The sequence below is a fragment of the Siphateles boraxobius genome, unplaced genomic scaffold (genome assembly GCF_051911475.1).
Source record: "Siphateles boraxobius isolate OS27281-9 unplaced genomic scaffold, OSU_SipBor_1 8, whole genome shotgun sequence".
Taxonomy (NCBI): Eukaryota; Metazoa; Chordata; class Actinopteri; order Cypriniformes; family Leuciscidae; genus Siphateles; species Siphateles boraxobius.
The window spans coordinates 6,892,044-6,919,895 of NW_027509208.1; the positions used below are offsets into that span (position 1 = coordinate 6,892,044).

Sequence of the window (27,852 nt, forward strand, 5' to 3'; positions counted from 1 at the left end):
GTTGTTAAAGCACAGTTGATGTTAGGAATTGTCTCTCTGTTCCCTTGTCTCTGTAGGATTTCTTCTGGGTGGGCAAGTGATGCGCTTGTTCCATGGGCATGACGAGAGTCTCACTATACCAGGATCTGAACAAAGTGAAGCACAACAGAGGTATCTATCTGTCTATCTATCTATCTATCTATCTATCTATCTATCTATCTATCTATCTATCTATCTATCTATCTATCTATCTATCTATCTATCTATCTATCTATCTATCTATATATCTATCTATCTATCTATCTGTCTTTAGATTGTTCTGTCTGTCTATCTATCTATTGTCTATCTAAAAAAACATATAGACAATTTCAGAAATTGGCAAAATAGAAAATATCCATCCATCGATCTGAGAAAATATGTCCACTAATCTCTTTATTTCCTGTAGAGTTGTGAACTATGAGACTGGTAAAGGAGGGTCCAAGGCCAGGTCTTTATGGAGATTGGAGCCTCTTCGGATAAGGTAAAATCAAATACACACTTTCTTACCTGCTTGTGAGACACACACACACACACACACACACACACACACACACACACACACACACACACACACACACACACACACACACACACACACACACACACACACACACACACACACACACACACACACACACACACAAATCCTTTGGGTCGAAGCTGCATGAAGTAAAGCTTGAACTAAAGCTTGAAGTAAATGTTTTATGCCCCAGACTGCTTTCTCCTTCTCTGTCTTTTCCAATTATGCCCAAAAGGGTAGTTCAAAGTCAGGTCAGTGAGCAGTGCATGTAATCCATAACTTAGAAAATTGAAAGGTTTCCTAATCTTCTGCAAAGTTCTATGGATTGATTAAAGCATTAAAATTGTTAGCGTTTCATATTTGAATATGAAAAGATGCATACTCACAGAGGAGTCTTTTTTCTTGAATTATAGCTGGAGTGGGAGCCACATCAGATGGGGTCAACCCTTCCGCCTGCGCCATCTCTCCACCGGTCACTACCTGGGCCAGACAGAGGATCATGGCCTGATACTGATAGACAGAATGAAGTCTGACACCACTGCAACTGCCTTCTGTTTCCGGGCAAGCAAGGTTTGAACCATATATTTTAACCCTGATTTTAGCTTTCAATTTTTGTCTGTGCTATTCAACTTTATGCCACAAATGTAGTCAACTGAGCCACTAATATTCCTCATTATTTAATAGAAAATTAAATAGATGAGACGAATCAATGACTTTCAGAGCTAGACAGCTTCAGCTATTGAACAAACTGGCTTTATTAGATTGTAGCCCTGCTAGTCAGTGCTCAGACTCTGTAATTGCTAAATCTGTTTCCCAATTACTAATCCTCAGTGCATTATTACTGTATATTGGTGTTTCATTAGCCTTGCTCTGCTGCAACAAGCAGAGAGATAAAAAAAAAAGCTGCCCTACTGTCTATTTTATATCAATAAAGCTTACACAAGACCACATGAAAATGAGTTGGCACAGTAATGGCAGGACTTGTGCAATTTTTCTTTCTCTTCGCAGGAAAAGATTGACTCTGGCCCAAAGCGTGATATTGATGGTATGGGGGTTGCAGAGATCAAATATGGTGATTCGTTCTGCTTCATCATGCACGTGTCCACGGGCCTGTGGCTGTCCTACCAAGCGCCTGATGCAAAATCTTCTCGCCTGGGACCACTGAAGAGAAGGGTGAGAGATTGCGTTCTTGTGCTTTTTTGTCCTAAGAGGCTGAAACTATCACCGAGCTCCCTCTCCAGGTCACACGTACATCACTACAACGACTTTGAATGACACACACACATCTTTTATGACATCATGTGCCGTAAGTAATGATCCCATTAAAGATTATGGGGCTCACAGGATGGTCTAATGTTGGCTCAAGCTTAATCGCAGTGGCTTCTGTGAAGAGTGTAGGATATACGAGGCCATGGTTCAAATGTGATAATAAGGTAGGCATGGTGACAGTGTGTTTTTGCGGACTGGTCAGGATTACACGTTCACATGGACTGCACATCTTTCCAGGCTTCTGGTATGCAGTTTAACTCTGGGCTAAAGGCCAGAAAAAGCATGCCACCTTTACGCATAGTCCAGGCAGCCAAAGTTGTAACTTTGGTGACACTTGATTGGATTTTCACTTTGACAATAATAAACCAATATTGATTTTTTTTAGCTTATGAAGTCTGCTGGATAGACTCTGACTTTCCTGTGAGGAGGAGGTGCCAAGTTGAATAGATTTCATAGACCATAGATTTGTAATGGCCACTGAAATTACTACAGTAAGTGGCCTGAATCTAAGCACTAATGTTGACATCAAAAAGTGGCTTCATGACTATGGGACGCGATGTAGTCTATCAAAAATCTCAGCCAATCTGAAGAGCGCACGGGCGGCACTCTCAACGAAATGGATAAGTACATAATCAAATTCATGAATATTACACCATTTTAACCCTTTTAAAATACATACGGAGTTACTGAAACAATCGTTGTCATAGAATACACTTGTCTGTTAACAATGTGTTGACAGTTTGAACCTTTTATTTATTTTATATAACTTTTATTTATTTTGAAGATCTGAGGTGAATTGTTGCTTTCAGTACGGCTATAAAAGACACACAAAATGATATTCAAACTCACACAGATGCTTTTAACATTAAATAAAGCACATAAACAGTAGCCTACCTGAGATTATCATACTGTCTGTTCTACGCGACGTCGCAGAAATAGGAAACGTTTCTAAAATAGAATCGTCGTGTGTCGCCGTTGCGGCTGATTAGGACAAAAACTCTGATTAACATGGAAATTAAAATACATTTTATCGCGTGTCGCTGCATCGCGTGAAGTTAGGACATGGTGTTACATTATAGCAAAACTGGTAATGCATCGATGCAGGATTTATAATGGCCAGAGCAGGGTGACCGACATAATCTGATGTAGCTAGTGTGTTTTACAAAACTCTGAGGCCACATTTAAAATCTGGGATTCAGAATTAAATTTAAACCTGAAAATGAACAAAATTGGAGCTTAAAATAAATTAGCAATATTTCAGATTCTGCACTATTTCTTGGTACAGATGGTCAGATGTTCATTATTAAGCAAAAATTACAAATACTAATACACTCTTTGAAATTTTAAAATTCATATTGTTATGCTGAAAATATATATATAATATCATTTGAAAAATAAAAAAAAAAAGAAGAAAATTTTGTCATCATCTACTCTCCCTCATGTCGTTCCAAACCTTTAGAACCTTTCCAATAGACACAGTTGAGAACAGAAAACAGTTTAAATTTAGGCTTTTATTCAAATATAAACTTTGATCAGCAAACATAAACAGAAGCTCAACCGTATTGGGCGAGAACAAACCTCATTGGTTCTTGTGGAAGCTCAAACGTGCTGTGTAACACACGAGAATGAACCTCATTGGTTCTCACACATCAACCACGTTTACCACAACTGATGTGTGAAAGCCTAAATTCAATCAATGTCATATAAAGCGATTATGTCCACCTGGGTCCTACTCGCCCCGTTCTGTGTGGGCCTCGAACCCGGGTCTCTGGCGTGAGAGTCAGATGCTTTAACAAGGAGGCTAAAGACTGCAGCCCCTAGTGTCTGTCGCACAGCGACTACTAGCTGGCCTCCGTTACATCTCTTCAGAAAATACAGACTAAATATCTCAATTCATATGGATCAGTTTTATGATCTGTTTATGAACTTTTTGAAGCGTCAAATTAGTAGTTATGTAGACTGTCAATGGAAGGACAGAGATCTCCCTTAGATTTCATGATTAAAATATCTTCATTTGTGCTCCGAAGATGAACATCTTGAGAGAACATGAGGGTGAGTAAATGATGACAGAATTTTCGTTTTTCGGTGAACTAACCCTTTAAATTAAAAAAATGCAAAACTTTTGAACCTTGTATATCTGAACTGGTTCGTCAGCTGTTTTACTTTTCAGTCAATGCTAATGTACATTTACGATGTGTACAGGCTGTCCTGTCTCTTGAGGGCCATATGGATGACGGGCTGACTCTGCAGCTCTGCCAGCACGAGGAGTCCAGGGCGGCTCGCATCATTCGTAATACCACCCACCTCTTCACTCAGTTCATCAGGTACAAGACTCTAACTCACAGAGCTCAAATGCTCAAATAGTACAATAGAAAAGTTCCCCCTCTCATTACTGAGTGCCATGTACCATGAGATTAGTTATTAAATTCCTAATGTTTTAATATTAAAATATTACAAAATATGAAATAATAATTTAAATAATACTGATAATTTTATTATCCTGGTCTTAGGGGTCTGGATGGTTTGAATGGAGAAAAGGCTACAGAGGTGACTCTGCCTGTGTGTGAAGTGCTGCAGACCCTCAACGACCTCATTGTGTACTTCCAACAGCCAGACTCTGAGCTGGAACATGAGGAGAAACAGAGGCAGCTTCGATCTCTCATTAAGCGCCAAGATCTCTTTAAAGAGGAGGTTGAATACAACTCACACATCCCTTATTAGATTCACGATCATACAATGTGCAGGCTGACACGTATTATGATTATTTTAGGGAATGCTAACCTTGGTCTCACACTGCATCGATCGGCTAAACGTATACAACAGTGCCGCTGAGTTTGAGGAGCTAGCTGGCGAGGAGGCCGGAGAGGCATGGAAGGACATTCTCAACCTCCTCTATGAGCTTCTGGGTAAGAATTCAATCATATGCCCAAAGCCTTCAGCTGTTCCAAGAAGGTGATGATGGAGAGACATGACAGTTATTAGAGGCAGTTAAATAGCAATTCTATTCTCTTTTATCACCTTGTTGTTGACTCTCAACCTGATTTATGGAGGGTAAACATACAGTTAGAGAAAAAAAGGACCTTGTTCAAGATATTTTTCAAAATTGCTTCAGAAATCTATGAAGACCATTTTATTTATGCTACTTTTTCAATATTTTTGTAGATCCTGAAGCATTTTAATACTACTTTTATTTATAGAGTGCTGCAGGGATTACACATTTTTGTAGGCTCACTGGATGCTGATGTGATGTTAAAATAAAACAAAAATAATTTGTTAAAGATACTGTTATATAGAGTGCTGCAAGAAAGAGTATCATAACTCCGAAATAAGTTCCATAAAAATAAGTAATCCAATAGTCCAAAAGTCCATGGAAAAAACTCTTTTTCCATAGACTTTTGGATTATTGCAAAAAAGAAGCAAACTTTCAAAAAAAGTTGAATTTGATCATCTTCACAAAAGTTTTTTATTTTCAAGCCTAAATACAATCGGCTGAGGTTAAAAGCTAAAACAAGGCTATAATAAAACAAGTCACCACCAGTGTTGGGGAAAGTTACTTTTAAAAGTATTGCATTACAACATTGCAAGTTTTGGTCAAGATAATCTTCACAAATTAACAAAACTTTCATGAATTTTTTTGTTATGGAAAGTAATTTATTACCCCCTTAAAAAAGTAACTAATTATGTTACTTATTATGGAAAGCAATGCGTTACATTACATACTTTTTCTCAACTTAGCTGGCTTTGGCTCTTTCTTTCTTTTTCAGACCAAAATAACATTATGCTCAGCGTGCTATATTGTTATGCTTTTTAATTACAATTATATTTTTTGCAAGTGCAAAGGCCTTTTAGCTGCATTACTTAATTGAAAATGCAACTCAGATATTTTGTTTAACTTTAAAAATAATGCGTTACTTTACTCATTACTTGAAAAAAAGTAATCTGATTATATAACGTGTACTATTTGTATCTCGTTATCACCAACACTGGTCATCACTACTAAGTTTTTGACGACTTTTTATTTAAAATTTACAAATTGGAAAATTTTATTTATAATAGTTTTCAAGAGCACAAGTGTAAACAGTGTAAAGCGGACTAGAGAATTCCTGCTCGGAATTGACCCCAACAACCTCTATATTGTCCCCAACAACCTCTAGTCTTATAGTCTCCTGCCTTTTTCGAGACACGTAAAATCTTTTTTTTTTTAAATCACAATATTTCTGATGTATTTTATATAAATATAGAATTAATATTGAATATTGAGTAAATATGGTCAGACATTTTAAACAAAAACTCATTCAAAACACCCATTTACTTTGGGACTATGAAACCGGAAGTCCAAAAATACTTATTTTTATGGAATATATTTCGGAGTTATGATACTCTTTCTTGCAGCACTCTATATAACAGTATCTTTAACAAATTATTTTTGTTTTATTTTAACATCACATCAGCATCCAGTGAGCGTAAACACTCTCCTCGGTTCACCTTGACCGGCTTGGCATTTATCAGAGCCCCCATCGAGGCTCACTCCAAATTTTGCTTGCTCCAGTCGCCGAGGTCACTCTCGAGAGGGGCCGTGCTGAGTCTGTCTGGCGAACAGTAGCGTGATACATTAGGCTAGTGACAACAGCCAGTTTTTAAAGGCTCCATATGGATGCATTTGCTGCCACATGAAGCAGCTCTTTTCGGGGTGTTAGGGCTTCAAAACCGCCTAGACAATCTCTCAGCAAACTGCCTTTAGCTCTGGGGTTGAGTTTGATTGATTGCTCTGAGAAAAAGTATTTTACACACACACACACACACACACACACACACACACACACACACACACACACACACACACACACACACACACACACACACACACACACACACACACACACACACACACACACACACACACACACACACACACACACCGGAAGGTGCATTAATTTTAGAATATGACCATTTAGGTGGGAAACCTTGTGTGAAGGATAGTGAAATGGATTTGTTTGAGGTATGTAGGAAAATCAGTGTAGCATTGAGCTTATTGCCATTGATTTTTGTCCATTAGCCGCTCTGATTCGAGGCAACAGAACCAACTGCACACAGTTCTCTCGCAAGCTGGATTGGCTAGTCAGCAAGCTAGAGCGATTGGAGTCCTCATCAGGTAAATACCGCTATATGTCAAATTAGACACATTCATTAGCACTGATTATAGAGGGGTTATACATTATCCAGACTGTCTTACGTAGCATAAAAGAGTGATCCACCATCAGCAGCTGCACATATGTCAATGGTTTTACCTTTAGCTTCATGTCACTGAAGTATTACATGGGATTCATAGCATCATGTGTACAATTGTATTAATTTGCTTATACAACTCTCTGCTATCTGATTATGTAATGCCTTTATCATTTCTTGTGTTTACTGCAATGCAATATTAATAAAGCAATTCTATACAGGCATTTTAGAGGTGCTTCATTGTGTCCTCATCGAGAGTCCAGAATCTCTGAACATCATCCAAAAGGCTCACATCAAATCCATTATTTCTCTGCTGTACAAGCATGGGCGCAACCACAAGGTCAGCATTTGCTATTTCTACAAACACACACACACACACACACACACACACACACACACATGCACAGATTATGTATAATAGAGTATGGAATATAAAGGATGTTGCTGACCATCCTAAGTCTTTAGATGGAAACTAAGACCTGCAGTCCTGAATAGTAGAAATATTACATGAGGAGCTGAAAATGCAGTTTCATAGATAAATCCGTCAGATTTAGTGTGAATCTGTACATTTCCATATTATGGGGAGACATACAATTCTGGTCAAAAGTTTGTGGATGGCAAGATTTTTAATGTTTTCGAAAAAAAAAATGTCTTATGCTCACCACAGCTGCATGTATTTGATCAAAAAGATACAGCAACAACAGTTTTGCTGATTTTTTTTTAGCAGTCATTACTCCAGTCTTCAGTGTCACATGGTTCTTCAAGAAATCATTCTAATATGCTGATTTGTTGCTCAAGAAACATTTCTTATTATATCAATGTTCAAAACAGTTGCGCTGCTTAATATTTTTGTGGAAACCGTGATAAGTTTTTGTTAGAATTCTTTGATAAATATAAAGTTCTAAAGAAAAGCATTTATTTGAAATAGATTTTTTTTGTAACATTATAACTGCCTTTTAATGTCTTTTAAAAAGAAAAAAAAACTTCCTGACCCCAGTTGTTGAACAGCAGAGTAAAAATGTGCTTAAACGTCACAAGGTGCAATGAGAGGTGCAAACATCCAGACATTTTAACAAGGGTCAGGTGTTTTTGCTGGTTTAGACCTGTGCTACTTGACTTGAGAATTCCTCTGTCTTATAAAATGTAGGTCATGTAAACTCGTAAAAACATTCTAGGAGCTTCACAGCATGTTACGCTAGCAAACCCTCTCAAGTATGCACTTGAGAATATGTAAGCACTAGACTATAATGTTGTACGCAGGGAAAATGTGCAGTATAAAATGTGTTTAAAGCAATAAAACAACAGCATTGTTAAATTGTATCCCACATTCCTTTTCAGATTCTAGATGTTCTCTGTTCCCTGTGTGTCTGCAATGGTGTGGCTGTGAGAGCCAATCAGAATTTCATCTGTGATCACCTGCTTCCCAAGAGAGACCTGCTGCTCCAGACACGTCTGGTCAATGATGTCCAAAGGTAGACAAACCACTCACCCACCCCCATACACATAAATACAAATAAGTTTCTTATTCAGAATTTATTTCATTTAATTTATTCCTATGATGCTAAAGATGAATTTTCAGCAGCCGATACTCCAGTCTTCAATGTCCCATGATACTTGAAAAATCATTCTAATATCCTGATCTGCTGCTCAGGAAACATTTCTTATTATCATCAATGTTGAAAACAAGTGTGCTGCTTAATATTTGTGTGAAAACTATGAAACATTTTTTTCAGGATTCTTTGTATAATAGAATGGGGGAAAAATGAATTTATTTGTAATAGAAATAATTTGTAACAATGTAAAGGGCTTTAATGTCACTTTTGATCAATATTTTGATCAATAATGTGTGCTTGCTAAATAAAAGTATCGATTTCTTTAAAAAAATGTATGGCAAAAACTTTAAACAAGATTTATTTTATTAGCAAAATTGCATAAGAAAATAAGACTTGTTTTTAGAGAATGTCAGATTTTCTATTTAAATTAAAATGTAAGATTAAAATTTTATTTAAATTACTTTAATTTTTTTAGATTTATGAATAAGGGGTCTATATGACCCCAATCGACTTTTCCTTAGTAAAAAAAAATGGTTCCCTTCATCTCAGTGGAATAAGATTTTGTGACTTTTCCTACATTATCTATCTATACACACACAAAAAAACTGGGCTTGATTCGGTTGTTCTAAAGGTATGTAAAAAAGTTTTTTACACTTCTGGTCTTCGGGGTCCATATGACCCCACATTAAAATGAATGGGAAAATTGAAAAAAAACGTGTTTTTTATTTTTCATTTCTCAAAACAAATCAATAAATCCAGAATAAATCTGAAAATTTCCATACCGCAATGAAGTCCTGGTACTAGAGCACAAATGCAATGTGGAACAAACATGATCACTTGCACACACACGTGTACACCTACACAAACACACATAAACGTGTGTCTCCAATAGAAAGCATTTTTATTGAAATTGGCAAATAAAATCAATAATTCCTGCATAAATCTGATAATTTTCACACATAAATGAAGAACTGGTACTAGATCACTAATACAACGTGGGAGGAACATTATCACACACACACAGACAGAAATACACACACAGACAGAGAGAGGTGTGACTGCAATAGAGAGCATTTTTATAGAAATTGGGAAATAAAATCAATAATTTCTGCATAAATCTAAAAATTTTCACACACAAATGAAGGTATGGTATGAGAGCACAAATGTAATATGGAAAGAACGTGACTACACACACATAACATACACACAGAGAGACAAACAAACAAACAGGTGTGACAGCAAAAGAGAGCATTTTTATAGAAATTGAGAAATAAAATCAATAATTCCAGCATGAATCTAAAAATGTTCACACATAAATGAAGGCCTGGCATTAGAGAAAAAAACAATGTGGAATGAGCATGATTACACACACACATGCACGTGCGCACACAAACACACACAGACACACAGGCGTGTTTACTCTTCACTCCTGTTCATATTCACCTATAGCTGTTTGTTTTTTGTTTTTATTTACTTTTAAAAAATTAATTTCTAATTCTGAAAGTTAATCATTTTATACATTTTGATTATTGAAATAATATGTAATTGCAATCAAGTATTTTCTTTTAGTGGCAACTTATGTGGCATTATTGCAAATTTATTTGGCATTACTGCAAAAAAAGCTGTTATAAGAGCAGTAAGTCACATCCAGAAAAATGAATGGATCTCTATGGGGCCTCTGCTGGAAGTATGTGGTGATTACACTTTCAAGCTAAAAATATATTATCTAAAAAAAACATCTAACCAGCAGATGGCAGAATTATGAATCTAACACCTATATCAATATCCAGAAACAATTCCTATTTAAATTTGATCATCATTAATGTGTTTTTTTCATAAAAAAATAATATTTAATACATATGCTAATGGTGTAGTGGAGGAATTCTGCAGTAAATAGGTAAAAAAAGTACTTCATATCTCCCAAAACACAGCATTAATGAATAGATGAGAAGTAAACAAAAAAAATGATATATTATTTGTATGATTAAAAATGTATATTTTTTGTACAATTACTCTATCAATTGTTGGGGTCATATAGACCCCAAAGCCCTGAAGTGTAAACCTTTTGAAGGTTAAGCGTGAACCATTTTTTTAGATTTATGAATAAAACAAGAAAAAAAGTGTTTCTCGACAGAGTACGAAAAATATCAGTATATAATTTACTAGACCACAAAGACAAAAGACAAGACAAAAAAAATACAAATTAAGACAATTATATTTTTTTGTGAAGCTGACAGTCATTGTCAACACTCAAACATCCTCAATGGACTTATTTGTTAATAATTTATGTTTTTTTTCTTTCTATAATTCCAATGTAATCTCTTTTTATACAGTATAAGACCCAACATCTTCCTGGGCATGAGTGAGGGCTCTGCGCAGTATAAGAAATGGTACTTTGAGCTGATCATCGATCAAGTAGACCACTATGTAACCAGTGAGCCCACCCACCTTCGAGTTGGCTGGGCCACCACCAAAGGCTATGCCCCCTATCCTGGGGGGGGGGAGGGTTGGGGAGGAAATGGTGTGGGTGACGATCTTTACTCCTACAGTTTTGATGGACTTCATCTGTGGTCAGGTACATTTAAAGTTGTTTTACCCATGTTCCTCACTAGCTGATCTTATATGACATTATGAAAAACACATAACTCATAAATCATTAACTCATAAATCATTTCTGATACTCTTGTTTGAGCAGAAGTGTTCACACAAATCTACTAAATTCTTTATTCTCTCCACGTCTGATAGGGCGAATCCCACGGGCCGTGGCCTCTATTAACCAGCACTTGCTGAATTCAGATGATGTGGTGAGCTGCTGTCTGGATCTCGGAGCCCCTAGCATGTCTTTCCGAATTAACGGTCAGCCCGTTCAAGGCATGTTTGAAGACTTCAACGTAGATGGCTTCTTCTTTCCCGTCGTCAGTTTCTCTGCAGGGGTCAAGTGAGTTTCTTCAATATAAAATGCCCAACACCGCTGATCTGTCGGGTTGTGTAACAGATACATAAATAGCAAGAATAAATATAGTCCGATGTACAGTATACATTAGTTTTAATATTGATGAGGACAAAATTCTGTAACAATCATTCAACATGTGTTTCTATCATTTTCACTTTGAGCTTAGCTCTTCTGAAATGATTGTACAGGAGTAGTTCTGTGTGACAAATGAACCCTTTCTTCTTTCGCTTCATGTTCAATCAACAGAGAAAGGCCATTACCCATCATTTGACTTCTCAACCAAATCCAAACAAATTAAGTAGCACCAAGACATTTTTGAACAACCCGGTGGTGTATTAGGATTAATCAAGTAATTGATCATGAGTTTAAATGCCATCTTTCTTTATTTTTCCTCAAGGGTCCGTTTCTTGTTGGGTGGTCGCCATGGAGACTTTAAGTTCCTTCCTCCAGCGGGCTATGCACCATGTTATGAAGCCCTGCTCCCCAAAGAAAAGATGCGTGTGGAGCCTGTGAAGGAGTATAAAAGAGACCTGGAAGGAGTGAGAGATCTGCTGGGCACCACAGAGTTCCTGTCCCAGGCTTCCTTCATTCCTGTTCCTGTCGACACCAGCCAGGTGAGATATTTTACCCTCTTTTCTACTTGTTATCAAGCTCTGCTAGGGCTGCTCAATTAATTCAAAATTAAAATGGCTGAAATGGCTTAGTGTGATTATCAAATGAAGACAAAGACAGACATAAATATTGGTATTGTAATTTTGCATTTTTTTTTGTTTGTTTTTGGTGTTGTCTTATGATCCAGATGGTCCTGCCTCCATATCTTGAAAATGTGCGGGACAAGTTGGCTGAGAACATCCATGAGCTCTGGGGCATGAACAAAATAGAGCTTGGTTGGATGTACGGCAAGGTAGGAAAACATTTCAGGGGACTGTGAAAATACTAAACAGCATCATCAGAATGTATCAGCAAAGCAAGATCCTCTTTGTGTGACAGAGAGCTGTGTAACTTTAACTACTGGAGGAACAGAGGAGGATAATTGAAAATGTCAACCTGAATTGAGAGTCCTTGGCTGCAGCCTAAATGAATATTTAAGCATCCCAAGTAGCTACACACCAGATGGCCATGCAGATCTTATTTTTAGATAGTAATGGCAAAAGGAAAGTACTTTGATCCGGATTTATTTCTTCCACTGATCGCTGCAGGAGAGTAACTGTAAAATTGCAGAGCAGAGTGGAAAAGCACTCTGATGACAGAGCATTGCGGTATTACAGTAGTTAAGACAATCTTAATGAGCAGCAAAAGCGTGGCAGAAAAATGAATTGTGGTTGAGCGCTGCCGTTACTCCTGAGGCCAGATCTTAGCATTTATTAATAACAAATATTTCAGGAAGCTGGTCCAGCTGGTCTCTGATTAATCAGATTATAATAAGATTTTGCTGGCTCAATGTGGCATTGCTGTGAGTGTGTGGGGTTACAGAACAAGAGCTGCTTGGCAAGCACAATGCCACTTTCATTCTGCCACCATTATTCAATCCTAAACACTTCAGCATTCTCTCTCGCATCACATCAATCTAAAGAGTTTTACGGGTCATGAATTAGAGAGTGGTATTAGTTTTGGAGTATTTGACTTTCCATATTCCACATGAAATCGGCCCTTGTTGATTTATTATTTCACTCACTAATTAATAAAAAATGCTATTTTTTAGGTTCGAGATGACAACAAGAGACAGCACCCTTGTCTTGTCGACTTTTCTAAACTGCCAGAAACAGAAAAGAATTATAACCTGCAAATGTCAACTGAAACTTTAAAGTGAGTATTACCTAAATGTCCGGCTTTACTTTGGGCTATGATTATTAAAATGCTTATTGTAATTAAATGCACATCAGTAAATATTGATAGGCTGTGGCTGCAAATTCATCCCAATACAGCCTCTAGACTCAGCAGTATTTAGATTGTAACGCAATAACCAGCCCAATGAGGTGTTGAACAGATTCATTTCTTTTGCACTACTTGTGACACTTCGACTTGCATCTTCCATTAAGTATTGCTAATACTGTTTGTCTGATCATTTCCTCAGTTTTCTGAAAGTTATTCTTTTTCAGGACCCTACTTGCTTTGGGCTGCCATGTTGCACAAGTCAATATAGATGCTGAGGAAGACTTGAAAAAGATGAAACTCCCAAAGAAGTAAAACTAGCACACATTTTAAAAAGAAAATTCCATAAAGTTTCTATTTCAGCTAGCTGTCTAAATAAAGTTTGATTTATGAACGTTTTGATATTGTTAAATATTTTTCTTGTCACTGCTTTAATTCCTTTCCCATTTGTTTCCTAATTAATTTAAAGCTACATGATGGCAAATGGTTATAAACCTACACCACTAGACCTTTCTGAAGTGAAACTGACACTTGGTCAAGAGGTTCTAGTTGATAAACTGGCTGAAAATGCTCATAATGTTTGGGCCAAAGATCGCATCAAACAAGGATGGACCTATGGTATTCAGCAGGTAAAAATTTCCTTTTTATTATTCATTAGATATGATGTTACCTTAAGCGCATTGACAAACAAACCCATTAACAATGATTAAAAGTAAAATGAATCATTTTCCCCCCATAAAGTTGTGTACAATCATGTCTTTTGCATTTTATTCAAAGGATTTGAAAAACCGTCGTAATCCACGGTTGGTGCCATATGCTTTATTAGATGAACGCACTAAGAAATCGAACAGAGACAGTCTTCGTGAGGCCATCCGTACTCTGGTTGGATATGGATATTTCATTGATCCACCTGATCAAGAGTGTGAGTTTTAATTCTCTCTCTCTCTCTCTCTCTCTCTCTCTCTCTCTCTCTCTCTCTCTCTATATATATATATATATATATCTATCTCTCTCTCTCTCTCTCTCTCTATATATATATATATACATCTATCTCTCTCTCTCTCTCTCTCTCTATCTCTCTCTCTCTCTCTCTCTCTCTCTCTCTCTCTCTCTCTCTCTCTCTCTCTCTCTCTCTCATATATATGTGGCACCTTATGCCCCCTCTTCATGAGCAAACTGCTTCAGCTGTCTCAGGTTTAATAGGTGCCTTCTCCAGACTGCATCTCTTTCCATAGATGTCTGTTGGGATTCAATTCAGGGCTCATAGAAGGCCACTTCAAAACAGTCCAGTATTTTGTTCTCAGCCATTCTTGAGTGCTTTTAGCTGTATATTTTGAGTCATTATCGTGTTGGAGGACCCATGAGCTGTGACTGAGACAGAGTTCTCTTCACTCCAGAATGCCTTGATGGTGTTTAGACTTCATTGTGCCCTGCACAGGTTCATGGCACCCTGTCCCAGACGCAGGAAAGTAGCCTCTTCTCTTTGAAAGCTTTATTTCCGTTTGTGAATATAGATATGATGTGCATTGCCAAAAAGTTTCATTTTACTTCTGTTGCTCAAAAATTGACGGATGGTGTGATCAGACACTGATGTACCTTGACCTTGGAGTTCAACTTGTGTTTCTTTGAAAGTTTTCCTTGGGTCTTTGACTACCATTTGCACTATCCTTCTGTTCAATCTAGGGTTGATTTTTCCCTTGTGGTCGTGTCCAGGAGGTTGGCTACAGTCCCATGGACCTTAAACTTCTATGCAATATTTGCATCTGTAGTCACAGGAACATCATGTTGCTTGGAGATGCATTTTCTTTCTGAAATCTCATCAGACAACTCTATTCTTTTGCATTCTCTGGTCCATGTTCAGTATGGTGCACACAATGATACTAAACAGCAGATTGAATACTTTCTCCATTTAAATAGGCTGAATGACTGATTACAAGATTGAGGCATGTGTGATACTAATTAAGCAAAACAGTTAGTTTGAATGATCACTATACTACAATTATTTGTATTTATTTCCTAGGGGTTCCAACAAATCTGTCCGGACAATTTTAGAATAACTCTGTAGAATAAACAAAAATCTTCTCACTGTAATGCGGGGTAATTGAGAAAGATGAAGGATAGGCTCCAATTGCAACTAAAATGTTTATTAACTAACAACACTAGAGTAAATCCAGGCACAAGGATTGTAAATACACAGGATAACTAGAGGCTAACAAGGAACAAGTGTGGGTAATGAATCTCTATGGAAACTAACAAGGGTGACTTTGGAAACAAAGTAAACAGGAACTGGACACAGGAGGTGAACACGGCGAACAATGGAATTAAGAAAATACACTTCAAAATAAAAGTCCTCAAAACAAGACAGAAATTGTAACACACTTCATTTGCATTACTCTATGACATACCAAAGGCATGCAGATATACATGAGAAAATTCCTTTTAATTTACTCAGTTTTTAGGAGGAATGAAGCATATTTTAATGAGATGTAAGGGTATCAAGAAATTTGTCCATGTCTGTATATTTTCTTTATTTTATAAATATGCAATAAATTATTTCACAAATTCTTTAGCTGCTCACCATGGAGAGGAGGGCATTGAATCCACCCGTCTCTTCCGTGTGGAGAAGACCTACGCTGTGAAGACAGGGAAGTGGTATTTTGAGTTTGAGGCACTCACTGGAGGTGACATGCGGGTGGGCTGGGCACGGCCTGGATGCAGACCTGATAAGGAACTGGGACTAGATGACCAAGCCTTCATCTTTGATGGCTACAGGGTGATTATCTGATACAATCATATTGGCCTGTTATTGGTTTTATTTTTGATATATAGTGGTACAAGTTATTGAGGACATACAGTGAAGTCCAAAGGATTTTCAGTGTGAACTGTAAACACATTCGAATGTACTGAACAAAACAGAAGTATTTTCTCATGAATCTACATACAATATTATCTTTCATCCAATCACAAAATTAAACGAATAATGTTTGCTAATAATGTATAAGTCAATAATGATACATGATTTTAATGGTTTTGATTTAATCCAAAACATTGCTGCCAGGGCCGCCGGGTGCATATGGGCAGTCAATTCTTTGGGCGATCATGGAATAAAGGAGATGTGGTGGGCTGCATGATCAACATGGAGGACAAATCCATGATATTCACCCTGAATGGAGAGCTCTTAATCACCAACAAGGGCTCGGAGCTCTGCTTTGCTGACTTTGAAACTGAAGATGGTAAACAGACAATAATCTTCATAAAAACAAAACCTGTAACATATGTTATATTACTTAAAGTTGCATGGTCAAAATAAAAGTAATAGAACATGGCATTAATTAATAAAGTGACTGGTCATCAGTTTTCAGTCCAACCTTGAAAATGTTGATACAAACTGACCTTTGTCACCCCTAGGGTTCATTCCAGTGTGCAGCCTGGGTCTTTCCCAAATTGGTCGCATGAACTTGGGGAAAGATGCTAATACTTTTAAGTACTACACTATGTGTGGCCTTCAGGAGGGCTTTGAACCCTTTGCTGTCAACATGAATCGAGAGGTCACCATGTGGTTCAGCAAACGCCTGCCAACATTTGTGAATGTGCCAGAGGAGCACCCCCATATTGAGGTATAGAATGATGTTGAACTTGTGGATTATATCCCAGGACTGTCTTGTAATATACTGGGATGGGTTCTTTAATTCGCATCCCTTTATGTTTAGGTTACTAGGATAGATGGGTCTGTGGAAACACCTCCATGTCTAAAGGTGACACACAAGACATTTGGCACCCAGACCAGTAATGACGACATGGTCTGTTGTCGTCTGAGCATGCCTGTTGATTTCCACTCTGGCCCTCGGAAGATCACTGATATCAATGAGGGGATTGCTGATGCCCATAGAGCCAAGACAGACGATGGAGGCAAGATTGATTATGGCAGCATTACAAAGGTAAAAAAAAAATATTATATATATATATATATATATATATTGTGCTCAAGTACAGTACTTGCATTGCAGCCCACTAATCCATTACATTTGAGAATAATAAAAGAACCTAATTATTGTTATTAATTGACTTTTGATGTCCATGTGCTTGTGCTTCAGTACTTCTACTCTGTGAGAGTGTTTGCCGGACAAGATCCATCATCAGTTTGGGTGGGCTGGGTAACACCAGACTACCATTACTACAGCAAACATTTCAGCCTCAACACAGTTCGCACCGTCACAGTAACACTGGGAGACGAGCGGGGACGTGTTCATGAGAGGTCAGTTCAAAAGACTGGTTCTCATTACCCTAATGATCACCAAAAGAAACCCCATCAATTCAGACTGCTGTTCCTTTTTCACACAGTCATTTTCACACCTCTCCAACATATATTAATAGCCCAGAAATTTTCTCAGAATGTCCTAATTGTTGTCTTTTTGTCATCTCTCTTAATTCAGTGTGAGGAGAAGTAACTGTTACATGGTCTGTGCTGGCGACATTGTCAGTAACTCCACAGGCCGTAGTAACACTGATCTGGAGATTGGCTGCTCCATAGATCTTGCCTCAGGCCTGGTCTCATTCACTGCCAATGGCAGAGAGCTTCCCAACGCATACCAGGTAATCTCAACTTCGAACCTTTAACAAAATAGGGCCCAGGGATGTCGATAGATGTAAATAACATACATAGCTTAGTATTGTAATGCAGTATTATAATGCAAAGTCATTACAAGAGTAAATAATTAAATAATTCAATCACATTTTCAGGATTTTTATTTAGACTATTAATGCTGCTATAACGGTTTGCTAGAAAAGATAATTAAATGAGTGATCAACTAAGAGGTATACCGTAAAAGATACAAAAAAAGAAACTTCATTTAAATTTATTTAAATAGATCTATTAAAATTTCAAATGACAGTGCATTTCAGGGGCTCAGTCCCAGGCAATTTGGTGATATTTGATGTTTATTGTAGTTATTTTGGACCAATGAGATGTCAAAATGTGCAGAGCTATCCTAGCACAATAATGGCACATACACCAAGTGGTTTACAAAATGTCTGCATCCGAAATCACATTCTCTGCACCAAATTGCATATTTTTGCATATTTGCATATTTTCCTCCTCGAGCTCCATATTTTCACTCTACTGTATAATAATGTATGGGACATAAAAGCATGATGAATCAAATATAAAACTCAACACAAACATTTTTCCTGAACATTTTGTCTAAAGGGTGAATAAACTGTTCCATTAAAATATATATATTTTTTACTATTATTATTATTATTATTATTATTATTATTACTATTATGTCTTTCCAGACTTTCCAGAGAGCTAGTAAAGTCTATTGCAATATAACATTAATGAAGCTCTGTGCTCAGTCTAGTCTTAGTTTACCTCAGACTCTGATTTTGAATCAGACTCACATTATCAATTATGTAAAGGCTGTATCATGTCTGAGCAGACAGGATTTAAATTAACAGTACCGCAAACCAAGTAGTGTGCAACACTTGCTTGTCCAAGTACAGCAAGTAAACTATATTCGTAATGGACTTCATATGCTTTCTGCCTTCTTAGGTTGAGCCTAACACTAAGCTCTTCCCTGCTGTGTTTGTTAAACCCACGAGTCCTAACCTCTTCCAGTTTGAGTTTCCAAAAATCCCAGTAAGTCTATACTACTAATATACTCAAGTTCCTCTGTTTCATATATTTGTAATTCACTGACATCTGCATCAATTGTCACACAGGATGCAATGCCCCTGTCTTCAGCCATCTTCAAAAGTTTACAAAAAAACCCGGAGCCCCAGTGTCCTCCTCGGCTGGATGTCCAGACAATTGTGTCCGTGCTGTGGAGCAGAATGCCCAACACCTTCCTGTCAGTGGAGACGGCCCGTGTGAGCGAAAGGCATGGCTGGGTGGTGCAATGTCTGGAGCCCCTGCAGATGATGGGTGTGCATATCCCAGAGGAGAACAGGTGATGCATTACTCATGCACTCAGTTTTACACATTGGCAACTTTGTGATCCTGGGAATGTGACCTTTCAGTGAAATAAAACCCCTTAAGTGCTCATTTGGCTCCTTACTCAAATTCCAACTGAGTTGGATGATCTTAAACCTCTTCCCGTTTCCCCCACCATAGGTGTATCGACATCATGGAACTGTCGGAAAATGAAGGTCTACGACAGTTCCACTATCACACTTTAAAGCTTTTTTGCGCCCTTTGTGCCCTGGGCAACACTCGTGTAGCTCACGCTCTCTGCAGCCATCTCGACCAATCGCAGCTCCTGTACACCATTGATAACCAATACCTGACTGGTCAGCTACGTGAAGGCTTTTACAATGTCCTCATCAGCATTCACCTGGAGACAGCCAAAGAGGCCCATCTAATGATGAACAACGAGTTTATAATCCCAGTGACGGACGAGACAAGGAGCATCCGCCTCTTCCCTGACGACTCAAAGCGTCACTCTCTTCCTGGAGTGGGCCTAAGCACCTCAATTACCACTCGCCTCAACTTCTCCCCTCCGTGTTTCATTACCACCAAGCGTGATCAGCCTCTCTTCAGCCCCCAGATCCCTCTGGGTATCCTGAAGGAGAAAGCCATCAGTATGCTAACGGAAGCTGTGCAGGGCGGAGGCACCCACATTCGAGATCCGGTGGGGGGAAGCGTCGAGTATCAGTTTGTTCCGATTCTCAAGTTGATTGGCACACTGCTGATAATGGGGGCGTTGACCAGCGAGGAGGTGAGAATCATTCTGCTCCTCATCGACCCCAGTGTTTTTGGAGACAGTAAGGAGGAGGAGAAAAAGACAGCAGTTGCAGAACAAGGAGCCAAGAAAGAGGAGGCCACCAGTAATGAAGAGAAGGCTGTGGAGGCGGGAGAGGAAGAGAGTAAAGAGGCCAAGCAGCTTCCCAAAGGTCTTCTGGAGAAGAGCTTGCCTGAATCTGTCAAACGCCAGGTGAATGACTTGTCTTGTTCATGATGACCTGTCGTTTGCCATACACATAATTTTCTGATTAATGCCCATATTAGGGTAAACCTTAATTTTCATGCTATTGGAATATTCTTGCTCTTGACATACTAATAATTTTGAACAGATATTTAATATTTAATTTATTTAATGATTTAAACTATAAAAATTTTCCTTAAAGGGTTAGTTCACCCAAAAATTCTGTTAGTAATTACTCACCCTCATATTGTTCCAACCCCGTAAGACTTAAAGGGTTAGTTCGCCCATTTAAGACATGAAGTTGTATAGAATCCTTACCAGCGCTATAGTGCATACACACTGATCCACTCTGTAGTCACCTCCCTGGTCAGAGTTCTGGCCGCTGGAAGTTTTTCAAGAAAGTACTCCCGGTTAGTTTCCGGGGCCTCAAAACTGTGCGTTTTTACGTGAAAAATGTATTTGCGTTTCAAAGCTTGATTAATTTAAAACACAAAAAACACGGCGGTCAAAATTCATACCTCAGTTTTAATCGGCACTATTTTCTTTCCATTTCTATCAATCCGCGCTGCTGTCAACGTCAACGTTCCGATCAGCTGGCTGGTTGCCATCGGCTACTCTGCGGGAGCTAAAATAATGCCTGATGTCTAAACAACAGCTTGTTTACCTCACAGTTTAGACATGGGATCATAAAGTTAGTAAATAGAGCTTACCCGTGGTACTGGTAGAGCAAAACTCTTTAAAATCAGTTTTTTTTCTTTTTCCTCCTTGGTTGGGGATGTAATTGTCTTCGCTGTAGTGAGAACTGCACACACGATAATCCTTGATTCTGGATATTTTAGCTCCTGCAGAGTAGCCGATGGCAACCAGCCAAAACTGTCTCGTAGCTATATCCGAAACAGGAAAACAATGGAATCTGAGCGGTGATCCCGGCACATTCTTGTGGTCACAGCCTGGAAATTTACGAGTTCGCACCATCGTTCATTTTCTACTTTTTACGTTGTTTCGTAATCGATTGTGTAAACACTATGGAACAGCTGATTGGAACGTGCGCACTGTTGACGTTGACAGCAGCGCGGATTGATAGAAATGGAAAGAAAATAGTGCAGATTAAAATTATGACCGGCGTGTTTTGTGTGTTAAATTAATCAAGCTTTGAAACACAAATAATTTTTTCACGTAAAAACGTACAGTTTTGAAAGTATTCCCGGAAACTAACCGGGAATACTTTCTTGAAAAACTTCCAGCGGCCAGAACTCTGACCAGGGAGGTGACTACAGAGTGGGTCAGTGTGTATGCACTATAGTGCTGGTAAGGATTCCATACAACTTCATGTCTTAAATGGGCGAACTAACCCTTTAAGTTCATCTTCGGAACACAAATTAAGATGTTTTTACGAGAGCGCCACGACGCATGCACGAGAACGGAGAAGATGACGCAGATGGGTCTCGATGTAGTGTTTAAAATGGTTCTAAAGTGCATTTCCTGGATGTCCGAATCCTGAGAAACCAACGTAAAAGTGCTTTACCAATGCCGGAAAATTAATCTTTCACACTTTCCCATCAAATGATCGTGAGCGTCATCTTCTCAGTTCTCAGTTCGCACATGTTTAAGTTGAAGTACTAAAATTACTAAAAATTAAATAAAGCTATATAGAAATATTTTAAAAACAAAACCTAAAACAAATCACAAAAGCACATGACACAATTACTAAACTTAAATTAAAATTAATATGGAAAATGAAAAAATAATGATAATTCAAAATATTATTCAATATTATAATAGTATTTGCTGTTTATTTTTTAAACTGGTTATACTCCTACTTTGTGCGCTTCATTACAGCCACTCGTGACAGGTATATGAATAATACTAGAATAACACTTCTCTAAAAGTGTTTCTTTAACTTTTGTCTGTATGTAATATCACCCTGAATTATCAGATTTATGCTTTACAGAAGTTTACATGATTCTTGTGCATTTAGAGACATAGTGACATGTGGTAACCCATACTTGGAATTTGTCCTCTGCATTTAACCCATCCAAGTTAGTGCACACACATTAGGAGTAGTGAGTAGTGAACATACATACTGCAAACATCCAGAGCCGTGGGCAGCCATTTTTGCTGTGGCGCCCTGGGAGCAATTGGGGGTTTGGTGCCTTGCTCAGTCAGTGCCTGCCGGTACTGAGAATCAGTCTGACTACCACGATTGCCCTGACACAAGTATAAACAAGTATAGTGAGTTTGAAGTATATGGGTTTGAGTATATGGACGATTTTACAGTAACTGTAAAAGCTTTCTGTGGAAGAGAGAATCTCTAACAAATTTTTCAGGCTTTTAACCTCAACTCTCTGTTACTCTTCTAAAGTAACTATAAGATATATGCCTTCAAATAAAGTGGGTTCTGTTTGTTTATCATGCAGATGTGTGAGCTACTGCACTATTTCTGTGACTGTGAGCTGAAGCAGCGCATTGAGGCTATCGTGGCCTTCTCAGATGATTTTGTATCTAAGCTGCAGTACAATCAGAAGTTCCGCTACAACGAGTTGATGCAAGCCTTCAACATGTCAGCTGCTGTCACGGCCAAAAAGACTAGAGAGTTCCGCTCACCTCCCCAGGAGCAGGTAACCCACACAGACACACATTCTTTATAAAGCTCGGAATGTCCAAAGGCCTTTAATGACTTTTAAATGACACTTTAAAGAGAGACTTCAGACCATCTCCGATGTCTTCATCACATGCAGCATGTTTCGCTCAATGTGTTTCACTTCACTTCCTTTGTCATGTAATTCCAAATATATGGTATTTGTTGTTATTATAGAAAACTAATGACAAGCAACACTGGATTGTAGACCAAGGAATGTTCCTCCTGCTGTCGTCATGTTTCTTCTAATATCTGAATGCAACTACATTCTTTTGGATAGGAACTAGAAAACAAAGACTTTGGAATCAGAACAGATTTTTTCCTTTTATTTGAATTTGTAGTGCAAATAAACCAGTGCCAGGGTCTTGACTTTAGTTTCTTTTGATTTGCGCTTAGGACAGCTCAAGGATTGATTCAGAATGGAAGTTTTCCAAAATTATTCATGTTTACTTTTTTTAATTACACGTCAGTTTCGGACACTGAGAAGATGCATCTTCTGCACCCACTTCATTATTCTCAGAGACACTGATTAGGACTGCTTGGCAGAACCGTTCACCCTCTTTAAAATACACACATCTACTAACTGAGAAACCCCTGTGTGCCCATCATAAGCTCATGTTGGAAATAAACTTGTCTGTCTCAGGGCAACAGAAAGCTTTCCTACAGATACAGCTGATTTCCATTAGAATGTTATATAATTAATGTGAAAGGTTTGGCTTATGAAATCTATATTTCATGATCCATCATATTAAAAAAGAAGACGTACTTCTATGAGAATTACTTCTCAGTTTTAGCTGTGGTGAAGCGAAGCTTTTTTCCTGAAGCAGCATATAACTTTTCATTGCAGATAAACATGCTGTTGAACTTCAGCGCTGGTGATGATTGCACCTGCCCCGAAGAGCTTCAAGAGGAACTTCAAGGCTTCCATGATGACCTTCGACTACATTGTGGTTTGTATTTATCCATTCTTTCCATTGTCCACCTCCATTCTCACCCCATATTTCTCTCTATATAAGTGTGTTGAAAGGTCAAATCAATTTCAAATTCTACTTTATACGAGCTTGTAACGTTTCCATTTCAATTCTACATCCTTGAATTCAAGCTTAAATTACAAATCTACAACCTGTTCCAACACAATTCAAATTCAGGTATTAGAATTTTAAAGACATTATTAATTCAACCCTAATGCCATGAAATGCCAGTTGCAGATCCAATAATTGGATCATGCAGACAAAGTGAATGAATGAGGCATTTATTTAGTGCTTAACTATGTACTACTGTATTTGAGGATGATAAGGTGTTCATCTTTTTGTATATATCCAGGCATCCCAATGGAAGAGGAGGAGGAAGAGCAAGACACGTCTCTTAAAGGCCGCCTGATGTCCCTGGTATACAAGATTAAAGGTCGTCCTCAAAAAACTGAGGAAGAACCAACTGAGCAAGAGCAGGCTGCTCCTAGTAAGGCTCTTGTGAAAAACAAATTCTTCTAACATGTTTTATTTCTTACTGTTTTTATGCCTTTTGTTCTGCTTTATCCAGTTATAAAGATTGTCTCCTGAGGGCCAGAATATTCTAAACCAAAGTGTGCAAACATTTCTAATGAAAAATAAAAACTTCTAGGCAACTTGTTAAGCAAAGCATTTACGTTGTTTAACGTTTACAGAATGTGCTTAAAGCTTAGCTGGACTCTCAAAGAAGTAGATCAAAAGGAATATATGGAAGATAATGTTGCATATATACACCTCTGGTATTAAGTGGTATATTTTTGTCCAAAAGGACAGCAAAATCTTATCTGATTAGACATGTATTTCTACTTTGTATTTGTTATATAGCCTCTAGAATGAAATGCAGTCAGTACTGAGCTGCAAGTAAGCATAAAAGGGTATTAAGATGGCAAGAATATTAACGTAGTCTTGTATCATGTTACCAGCGATGGGTGGACAGGTAGATATTAAAATGGATGTAATTTGCTGATGCTGGATAAAAAGTGCCAGTGCTGCACTCTCTCTTGATGAGAAGAGTAGGTGATTAGAGCTGCTATTCTAAGAACAGCATACAGGGTAAATATGTGAATAGAAAATATTAATAGCTTTAACGACATACACTAATGGTCCTAACACATTAAGCATGACTAGAGCAGAGGTCTGAAACCTCTTACATTATTTTTAAAATTTAATATCAGTAACACAGGTTTCTAACAGAGGGTTCTATTCACCCTCACTCATTTATTAGTATTATACTATATGCAATATAATGCAATATACCAGTTCACCAATTATAGCATTAATCCATATTCAGAGCTTCACATTACAGAGATCTAATTAAAAGCAACAGTCGGGGAAAACATACCATTAGAAACAGAATCCTAAACAAATATATTTTTTTCTTCCTCTGCTTTTGTCTTCTCCAGCCAACCTGAAGGAGCTGATATCTCAGACTATGGTCAGCTGGGCTCAGGAGTGCAAAATCCTAGACCCGGCACTGGTTCGCAGCATGTTCAGCCTTTTGAGGAGGCAGTATGATGGGGTCGGTGAGCTGCTCAGAGCTTTGAGGAAGAGCTACACCATCAGTGCCAAGTCTGTAGCGGACGCGATCAACCTGCTGGCCTCGCTGGGCCAGATCCGTTCACTACTCAGCGTCCGCATGGGCGAAGAGGAGGGCCAGCTCATGATTGATGGCCTGGGGTAAATTTTCATCTTCCAGTCTTTATGAGGTTTACATTCTACTGAAGATCACAATATTTTTTTTCCATACTAGCTATCAGTGGATATTAAGAGATTTTTAAATGTTCGACGTCAGCCAATATTGGACATTTAATTGTGCATAATCATTTGCCATAGTTTTACATTAAGAGTTAATGTAACGCTCATCTAATGCTCATTTAAAGTTAATTAAAATTGCAATTATGAACATTGTTAAATGTAATCTCAAGCAAATTTCAAAATGAATATAAATTTTCCATTCTGTACATTATAGTATTTTGCTGCCAAAATTCAATTTTAGTATTTAAAATGATTGATTTTAGTTTTTACTGTTTTATTTTACATTTATTTATTTATTTACATTTTTTTATTATGTATTTAAAAGTATTGAATTTATTTTTTACTGTTTTATTTTCAATTAATTTAGACAAAATAGTGCATCATTTTTATATCCACCTTATTGCATTAGCTAGAATTTCAATATCAAAGCATCTACATCTAAAGCATTGTACAGCTACATCCTATAAATGTTTTATCTTATTCTTGCATTCAGGGACATAATGAACAACAAAGTGTTTTACCAGCATCCAAATCTGATGCGTGTTCTTGGCATGCACGAGACAGTAATGGAGGTCATGGTCAATGTTCTGGGTGGAGACAAGAATAAGGTACTTATTTTTAGCAATACTGCACCAAAATTGCTTTTTCTGGGGTGGGATGCTCTGATTATGTTCTGTTAATGTGATGTGATGTGTTATATTCTGATAAAGTTTCTTCTGTCCATTTTATCAAATGATTAAAAACAAGAATATAGTCTTTAGATAATACTGCTTTTTTATGATATTAATAAGATCCCTTGACTCAATCGGACACTTGGCCACTGTGTCCAGACCAAAACCCTCTCAGCCAGACTAAACTAAACACCATATCTTGAGGGATAACACATAGTACATGGGCAAATACAGTACCTACGGTGCCTTGTGTCTAACAGCTTAATACCTTCTTAAGCTTAAGGCTGGCAATAGGGCGAAAGCTAAGACAAGAAGAGAGGAATGGGTTGCTTCTCATGCCAGATCTTTTTGGGGTTTGTCGGGAGTCTGGGATGTGAACAGACTATGCCAGATATGACATTGCCACAGTGTCTCTCATGTCTGCTTGGCAGCCTCATTAAAGAGGCCTCACGCAAAGTGACGTGGGTTCCAGGCATTTAGGGTGACCATATTCCCTGCTCAGATGAAGTACAAAACATATTTGCTTGTTTTCACGGTGGAGCCTCACGTCTCATATTTCAGTCTGGTTTAGCTGTCTCAGGGGCTTCTTTCGATATCTTGAGTATGTTACATTACACACGTTTAGCCACCACGTGAGGACATGCACGCAAAAAAGATGAAAGATTAATTTGAAGTGTGAAGCAAATGATCTCCATCAGAGCAGAAGTAAAACGAATGCTGTTTTTAACTCTCAGGAGATTGCCTTCCCCAAGATGGTGGCCAGCTGTTGTCGCTTTCTGTGCTACTTCTGTCGCATCAGCCGCCAGAACCAGAAGTCTATGTTTGACCACCTGAGTTACCTCCTGGAGAACAGCAGCGTGGGGCTGGGTAATCACACACACACACACACACACAAACGTGCACACGGACACGCACACACACACACACACACACACACACACACACACACACACACACACACACACACACACACACACACACACACACACACACACACACACACACACACACACACACACACACACACACACACACAAACACAGTTCTTTAGGGACGCAGGTCAGGCAGGGCTGAATCACAGTGTCTGTGTTGCCATGTCCACTTATTGAAATTACTTTGGGCGGTTTTTTTTCTTTCTAAGTTTTTATTATAGAAATAGTCACATATTTGAGCTTTCTGTGGGGTGCAAAATGACATATACTGTACTGCATATTGTACTGCAACTCAAAGGAGAGTGGCAGATGTTTGTTACTTACCCCCTAAAAACGGGGTAGTTGCTATTGTGCTCCATAGCACAATAAAGGCCACTAATAGCAATTAACAAATATCCCCACCTGTGGTTTGAGCCACAATCTGTGTATTATTATTAATCATTTTACTTTTTCCGCAAAAAGCAGAGACAAAATCGTGTGGTGCCCAAACCTGACACCCTCCGGCCCCTGGCTGC

General features: G+C 38.2%; 1 protein-coding gene across 4 annotated transcripts in view; it reads left to right on the forward strand.

The window, feature by feature from the left end:
• ryr3 (ryanodine receptor 3) overlaps positions 1-27,852 on the forward strand; it is a 115,132-nt gene that overhangs the window by 48,690 nt on the left and 38,590 nt on the right. For all 4 annotated transcript variants that reach the window (XM_077220385.1, XM_077220386.1, XM_077220387.1 and 1 more), the window contains 33 exons: positions 57-150; positions 425-499; positions 952-1,108; positions 1,547-1,711; positions 4,010-4,131; positions 4,318-4,498; positions 4,578-4,713; positions 6,864-6,959; positions 7,255-7,373; positions 8,372-8,505; positions 10,920-11,161; positions 11,332-11,524; positions 11,937-12,153; positions 12,339-12,443; positions 13,242-13,345; positions 13,639-13,722; positions 13,881-14,040; positions 14,189-14,333; positions 15,982-16,184; positions 16,470-16,644; positions 16,820-17,028; positions 17,122-17,349; positions 17,506-17,666; positions 17,845-18,004; positions 18,963-19,049; positions 19,133-19,359; positions 19,524-20,343; positions 22,752-22,952; positions 23,820-23,922; positions 24,296-24,430; positions 25,383-25,656; positions 26,228-26,342; positions 27,140-27,272. In XM_077220385.1, the coding sequence (XP_077076500.1) occupies positions 57-150; positions 425-499; positions 952-1,108; positions 1,547-1,711; positions 4,010-4,131; positions 4,318-4,498; positions 4,578-4,713; positions 6,864-6,959; positions 7,255-7,373; positions 8,372-8,505; positions 10,920-11,161; positions 11,332-11,524; positions 11,937-12,153; positions 12,339-12,443; positions 13,242-13,345; positions 13,639-13,722; positions 13,881-14,040; positions 14,189-14,333; positions 15,982-16,184; positions 16,470-16,644; positions 16,820-17,028; positions 17,122-17,349; positions 17,506-17,666; positions 17,845-18,004; positions 18,963-19,049; positions 19,133-19,359; positions 19,524-20,343; positions 22,752-22,952; positions 23,820-23,922; positions 24,296-24,430; positions 25,383-25,656; positions 26,228-26,342; positions 27,140-27,272 (5,760 nt within the window). The remainder of the gene's footprint in view (positions 1-56; positions 151-424; positions 500-951; positions 1,109-1,546; positions 1,712-4,009; positions 4,132-4,317; positions 4,499-4,577; positions 4,714-6,863; positions 6,960-7,254; positions 7,374-8,371; positions 8,506-10,919; positions 11,162-11,331; positions 11,525-11,936; positions 12,154-12,338; positions 12,444-13,241; positions 13,346-13,638; positions 13,723-13,880; positions 14,041-14,188; positions 14,334-15,981; positions 16,185-16,469; positions 16,645-16,819; positions 17,029-17,121; positions 17,350-17,505; positions 17,667-17,844; positions 18,005-18,962; positions 19,050-19,132; positions 19,360-19,523; positions 20,344-22,751; positions 22,953-23,819; positions 23,923-24,295; positions 24,431-25,382; positions 25,657-26,227; positions 26,343-27,139; positions 27,273-27,852) is intronic.